This window comes from Penaeus vannamei, chromosome 28, assembly GCF_042767895.1.
Source record: "Penaeus vannamei isolate JL-2024 chromosome 28, ASM4276789v1, whole genome shotgun sequence".
Lineage (NCBI taxonomy): Eukaryota > Metazoa > Arthropoda > Malacostraca > Decapoda > Penaeidae > Penaeus > Penaeus vannamei.
Genome location: NC_091576.1, coordinates 12,823,363 through 12,830,862, shown reverse-complemented (window position 1 = coordinate 12,830,862; position 7,500 = coordinate 12,823,363). Strand labels below are relative to the sequence as shown.

General features: G+C 38.6%; 1 protein-coding gene across 1 annotated transcript in view; it reads right to left on the bottom strand.

Moving 5' to 3' along the window:
* LOC113821708 (leucine-rich repeat-containing protein 1) overlaps window positions 1-7,395 on the bottom strand; it is a gene marked incomplete at its 3' end in the record, with an annotated part of 144,205 nt that extends 136,810 nt beyond the window's left edge. Inside the window, 1 exon segment of the mRNA XM_070141824.1 lies at window positions 7,045-7,395. Coding sequence (XP_069997925.1) covers window positions 7,045-7,206 — 162 coding nt within the window. The 5' untranslated portion in view covers window positions 7,207-7,395.
* Window positions 7,396-7,500: the final 105 nt, after the last annotated feature.

The following is a 7,500-nucleotide window of genomic DNA, read 5'->3' as shown; positions in this document are numbered from 1 at the left end:
ACGCACATCCGCGCACAAACGCACGTGCAGACAGACAGACACACTCAAGTAAAACAAATAATACGGAAGCTCCAATTCTACACACAAGGACATCTCTCCCCGCATCCCGTTCTGGGCGACTACGAACAGGCAGCTTAATGGAGAGAGCTCGCCGCCCACCGCCACCCGCTGCCGCCGCCGTCCAGCTCCTTCTCAAGGCTTGCCGCAGAGCCGCCCAGTCGCCCAGGTGTTGCTTCACCTCGCGGCCACAGTCTTCGTCCGTCGCTCCGGCCATGGCCATGCATAGAGTCGCCGGCAACACCTGGGCTGCCCTGAGCTCTCTCTCGCAACCCGTGGCGGCAGATCTTGCGACGACATCGTTACGCTTGTTTATTTTCCCTTTCACTTTTATTCTCTCTCTCTCCCTCCTCCTCTTCCCACCAAACCATACAGGCTTAACACCTCTGCAAGCACTAATACACAATCAACCCCACGTCCCATTTCCTAGCGTGTCATTCACTCTTCATCCCCCACCCCCACAAAAAAGCAAAAAGAAAGACGGAAAACGCTAATTCCCATCAAATCAAGCCCGCCTCTGTCGACGGGCCCGCAATCTGCCGTCACCCCTCCCATTGAAAAGGGGCAGGTAAGCAAGGGCGCGAGCCGACCGGAGCGACGACGGGGCGGGCGGCCCATTCATTCGCCCGTCCTGCTGCCGCTTTCAACGGCCTCCTGTCATAATGACTTGTGGAAGGCGAAATGTCCGAGCTTCCTGGTAGATTCCGTTTGAGTTCAAGTCGTTTCTTTTTTTCTTTCTTTCCCTCTTAGCCAATAGTTTGCCTGCCAGTGATTTTTAATACGAGCGTGTTGATACGTCAAGGCAACTTGTTCAACGCTAATCTCCACTCAATTTCCACTTAATCATACTGATTAATTCGTTCGCTCTTATCTCCCCATCTCATACATTTGCATAATTTCCTCTTAACCAGTCATGTGTGCGCCGATGGGGGAAGGGGGGCGGGAGCTCCGCACATACTCAGACTAATGGAAACGGGATAATCAAATAAACAAAACAAACAAATAAAAAATAATAATTCCCCCAAACTCTCCCTGAGTGGAAGTGAAAACTTTGCTTAATGACCCGAGATACCCTCCCCCATCCCCTCCCACACACACACACAAAAAAAAAAATCCGTGACGTTTTAATCCAGTTTGGGAGGTAAATTACCATCGGTATGCAATTAGCTTTTCTGGTTAAGAAATTACAGTTTAACTTTGTTTACTGGAACTGTCAATAATGCCGCGAAGATAAGCAACGCTGATCTATTTATGCAGGCCAATCAACGAAGCACATTTCGGCTGGTGTTGCGGCAGCAGCCCCTGGCACTGGCTGTCAGCATACGCCGGGAGTCGATGGTGTTGAGTCAAGTTGCCTCGTACGGTAAACATCGCGCGATGGCGATGATAATCATAGAGATGAACATTTATCTGCTTCTGCTGCTACTAATACCACCACTACAACTACTAATATTAATAACAATTACAATAAAAACAATGACAAAAAAAGAAAATAATAATATCAATAAAAATATATATAGAAAAAAGTATGACAATGGCAAGCATAAATATAACTGACAATAAGAACAATGACTATAAAAGTAACAATTAACAAAAAAACAAATCAAATTATAATAAACTGAATACAATAATAGTAACAGTCACAAAATGACAATAATGGCAACAAAAACATCTAGGAAAACAGCAACGGATGATTAAGGCTACATGCACTGAATATGACAAGGGCAATAACAATAGTAATAACAATGACAAAGATGACAATCATTGTTATTATCAAAAACAATAATACTAACATAATTAACACAATGAAAATGACCTACTCTCCACTGATGAGATTGCAAATAACGCAATGAACTGTTAAAATAAATAAACATTAAACACAATGGGTTCTACTTCTACTTCTACTAAAAACTGTGATAATAACAGCAATGATAATGGTACAGAATAATAACAATAAAGGAATAGTAATAGTAACAATAAAATTATACTACAATGATATTATGGCATATGGCATGTAGACCGAATGAAACCAAATGAATGGAGTGGGGAAAAAATCATCTGCAAAGGCCATGCAAACTGTGTTAGGATTTGAAATCATGTCATAACAATAAACTGATCTGCCGTGAATAATTCCTAACTAATGTTAACAGACCCACAACTTCCACTGTGTTAAACACTAAATAATACCCATTAATCATAATCACAACCAATAGCATTTTCTGAGGAATCTAGAAACCTTCCCATCATTATTTAACAAAGTGTATTCTGCCGGAACGAATGTTTTTAGACACTAAATTACTAAATGCTCTGGGAATTGTGTCAAAAACATGTTACTTTTCACCACAAAACTTCAATAAATTGTTCATCATGCTAAACTTAAAAGTTACATCTTATGATCAATGAGTGATCACACAATTTAATAACTGACCCTCTAAAAACTACGACTCATAAATAGGATAAGATGTAAAGACATCACAATGCACTCCATATATATTTATCACAAAACAAATTTCGTTTTCCCTTGTCATCTTATAACTGCATTACAAACCACTATATCAATATTACTTGACTTACTACTGTCCATCGTGGCAAAAATTACCCTTAACCAAACATCAGCAAAATGAGAGAGAGAGAGAGAGAGAGAGAGAGAGAGAGAAAAAAAATATATATATATATAAAATCAATTACAAAATCTATATCATGCTTAGACAGCAGCAACACAGCATTACTTGAAATTCAGAAAAAATAAGTTTAAGTATCATAAATCTACCCCTGTACTTACTCACTCACTCCACCATGCTTACTCACTCCCTCACTCCACTCTGCTTCCTCACTCCCTCACTCCACTCTGCTTACTCACTCCCTCACTCTACTCTGCTTACTCACTCACTCAGACACTCTGCTTACTCACTCATTCACTCCACTGCTAACTCACTCACTATACTCTGCTTACTCACTCATTCACTACACTCTGCTTACTCACTCATTCACTATACTCTGCTTACTCACTCATTCACTACACTCTGCTCACTCACTCATTCACTATATTCTGCTTATTCACTCATTCACTCCACTCTGCTCACTCACTCAAACATAACATACACTTGACTTTCTTCCTACAAAATCTATGGCAATCAAGTTGGTTTCCAACTACAAAACCCTGTAGTTTGTCAATAATATACTTGCCAAAAGATACTTTCATTTCTAAATCATTAATATTATCACTTTGCACTGTAACTTCCAATAAAAAAGACCAACATTTCAACTTGTTCGTCTTAAACCACGCCCTGCAACCCCATTCATCTTCTATCCAAAGACTGTCAGAAAAAGAAGGAAAAATGCATGTCATATTGAATAATAACCAAACCATAATAATATTTAGACTGTAGAGACAAAAAGTTGTGCAAACAAAATGCAAAGATTGCAGGGACTGTGACTTATAAGACAGCAACATAATGTGCATAAGTGGGTAAGATTCTGCATCATATTTTTTCCAGAGTAGCAATTTACAATAAGGTAAGTAGACATAATGATAAATAACAAAGATAAACTTATAAAGAATTTCTGAGTTTGAGTGAACTACATTATGTTAACGATATGTCACAAAGCTTTGTTGAGTTAGAACGTAATACTGACTAATACCCTTTGTAAGAGTGTAGGTTACCAAGCACTTGTATGTATTCAAACAGGGCTACTTATGAATGTCCAACTCCTGTCTGGAGGCAAGGCAATGACCAGCATTCAAAGTTAGGATGGGCAGGGATTATTCTCAAGGCAAAAACTAATACTGGAGCCCATAAACAGGAACAGTGACTACAAACTATGTTTGTTTCCAAAGCCATCATAAAAATCCTACACCAAAGCATATCTTTCCTTTCTTCAACTTTTGTTTCATCTAATTCAGGAGGCTTCTCTGCATATCCAACTTTTAAGAAAATTAGGGTCAATAAATAAGTAAATATCCCCCCAATTTATCAAAGTTATCTAGATAATACAAAAAGGGTTGGCAACCTTTGCCCTACAGGTTGGATCCCATCTGTAGCCATCTTCCTTTGGTCAGCCTGTTACCTAATGTTGAGACATTTTCAAGCAACACAGCACATTAGCTCTCAGAATTATTGCTGAGACACATTATATATTGCTTACATAAAATAAACAAGTCTTGTTCATTATGTTTCCTTATCATCATTTCTATTTAATGCCATTAATTCAGATTCATGACTTCTGGGTTCTACATCAAACAAGGTTGATCCCTGCCCCAGAAAGATATCCACCTCATATGCTGATCACAATGATCATCTTTGCATCTGAAATTGTAAATCACATTATATAACAATCAAGACAGTGATTTCTCATCTCAAATCTCTGATGTCATGCATATGTGATGGAGTTCAGGCTTTGGCTTTTTATTAGTGCACAGTGATTCTCATTATATCAATCAGTAAACCAAATATAGATCAAATTCTGACTTGTACACCCCTGACCCGTAAGGTTCAAAATGGGGGGGGGGGGTTATAGTGTAATGTCAAGGACCAAGAGACTGAACAAACATTTTATTGATCTTATTGAACTTTTTAATACTATCATTTTTTTAACTCAGGGTTTTCAAGACAAGGAAAGAATACTATCTTGTATCATGAACACCTTTAATTACATCTACTTTATCATATAGCAAATAGCAAACTTTAAATTTTTTCAATTTGAATTGTAAAGGATATCATAAATTCACAGCTATCAAGTCATAATAATATGCAACTAGGCCAATGTCACTTTTAATTTTTTATTATGTTAAAATATGAAAGACTGTATGGTTATTATAAGCAGCAACTTGCATGTAAAGGAATCATTTGAAGAAAAGTAACAATCATTATTCGGAATGGGAGACATTATTTTTTAAAAATAATAATGTAATGGCCATAAAAAACACACAAATTTGTCATCACCTGCAAAAGACAAGTTGTGCAGAATAAAGGTAAGCCTACAATCACTTATCAAAGTCTACTGATCAAAACATCAAGTGATGATAACTGCCACAAACCTTCCTGCAACGTTTAACTTGTACACCTTCTTGGTAATATACTTTAAAAATACAACCAGTCCAAGCTACATCTTACAGAACATACACAGCAGAAGTTTATTGTTTTTTGCCATAGCATGAAGAATGACGGCAGCAGTGTCACTTGAAGCTATCCTATTCTGGCTAATTCCAAAAGCAGCACATTATATAAATGAATCAACCAATCAGATTGCTCTCACTGGCTCATTTGATGCAAAATTCAAGTATTCTAACCCCAGTTACATTTCCTTGTCTATGATTTTCCCTCAAATCTTATCATCTGGATGTTATCACTCCCTCCTAGAAAGACATTAGTAAGTATAACAATTACCTATCTGACACATAAATAATCTGATAGAGCTCTCGTAGTATAAAAAGACTTTGACATAGGACAATTATAAACTCCTGATTTATGCCTTCTGTGAGAACCCTCTCATTATAGATCTGTGGATCCAGAATTCTAGATAACCCAAAATACTGTCTTTCTCACAGTAACAACAAGACGTCAATGATATCTCATGTGCTACTTCTCTTCATCCTATGAACATTTCAATGTATGCCATACAAAGTTCTCCTATCCCAGGTCTTACAATCAGTGCTTGTTCATAACCCAATGGATCAGACTATTTTAATAATTAGCTTACACCACTATAATTTGTGAAGTAGCAATTTGTAAGAAAAAAAGATAAATACAGTAAAAGCCAAGATTAGGGGTCATGTGTGCCAACCTACACAGGAGATCCTTTATTATCACACTTGTGAACTAGTCACTTATATCCTTTGCAAATTACCTGCAAAGGTAAATAAAATATCAAATAGGAGAAAAATAACTATCAAATGTTTCTCAAAATTTTGTCAAACATAAGACATCTACACAATTTAATTTTTCATCTTTCTGCAATAAAAAAAATTACCAATAAATACACAAACAAGAACACTTCATATACAAAAATACATACATTCATCTACTAGCAGGCATGATGGCCCACAAACTTAACAAGAAAAATGATGACCATAGACCTTTTACAATGCTATGCAAATAACCCCATAATGCCTCAAATTATGGACAACAATACAATCAGACACACATTCCAAACGCCTCATAAAGCATCCCCACCCTAAGGCGTGTACATTTGTTTTTATCTCTAGGCTTTAATACGCCTTTAAAATATCTGAGATGACTCAATGTAACATTTGATACGGCACTGTCAAACTGCTGAACAAGTGTTGTTCTCTTGCTGTCATTTACACCATGAGTCACCAAATTATGATTCACTCTTGTATCAACAATAACTATTAAAACATAATAATAATAAATAAAACATAAAAAATATCTTCAATTATAATTTCAAATGTTTTCATTAAATGAGATCATATCAGATGCTAAGATAAATTTTTGACATAGAAGAAAATTAAATATCTATAATTTTGCGTTGCAGCTTCCACAAACACTACAAAAATCATAAGACACGCAATCAAGATATCATACAGGGTTAGTAAAATCAGTTACGGCCGATGAGACCCGGGAATAATACCAGTGTTGGGTATTGTGGCTTTGTGCTAAGATAGAGTTTCCTTTGAATCACAATACGCATTTGGAGGAAAAAAAACAAAAAACATGAATGGGTGTATGAACCTTGCTAAAATTTCTTTCACAATTTCTTTTAATTCCCCTGTGATGACCTAGCCAATGAGGCCAAATGAGAATGGAGCTAAAATGAATAACAAAAAATCCAGCAAACACCTCCAATTCAACCTCTGAGAGAGCAAGATAACCCGGAGGTGAGCGAGGAGCCCAAGCAGGTAGATTTTAAAAAGACGCCACCGCCCAAGACGAGCCAGCGAATAAGCCCCAAGCTGCCCAGCGAGAAACCCCCGCCCTCCCTCCCCGGGCTTCCTTCCCTGCGGAGCCCCTGGAGCCTCGGCCTCACCTTGGGAAGATCGCGGATGTGGTTGGCGTCGAGCAGCACCTCCTCGAGGCTGCGGGCGTAGCGCATAATGTCGTCGGGAACACTTCCCAGCGAGCAGTGCCGCTTATCCACGTATTCCACATGCCTGTTACATCCCTTGAAGATGGGGATACACCGAAACATAATGGCTACTATTGAGCACCACACATAATCAAACACACGCCCCTTGCTTGGGCACACGCGCGAGAGAGGGGGGGAAAGGGGGAAAGGGAAAGGAACACTAGCGGATCGCCACCACCTTTGAAAAAAGACGCGAGACAAAGACACTTCCTCACTCGCCAACGGCAACGCACTGACTGAGGCGTGACGTCACCGGGACTCTGAGAGCGCCATCTCTTGGCAACTTCGTACACTACGTCTTGTCACCCACCTTCTTGGACTTTTATTTTATTGGATTTCCTTCTAACCCAATCCCAT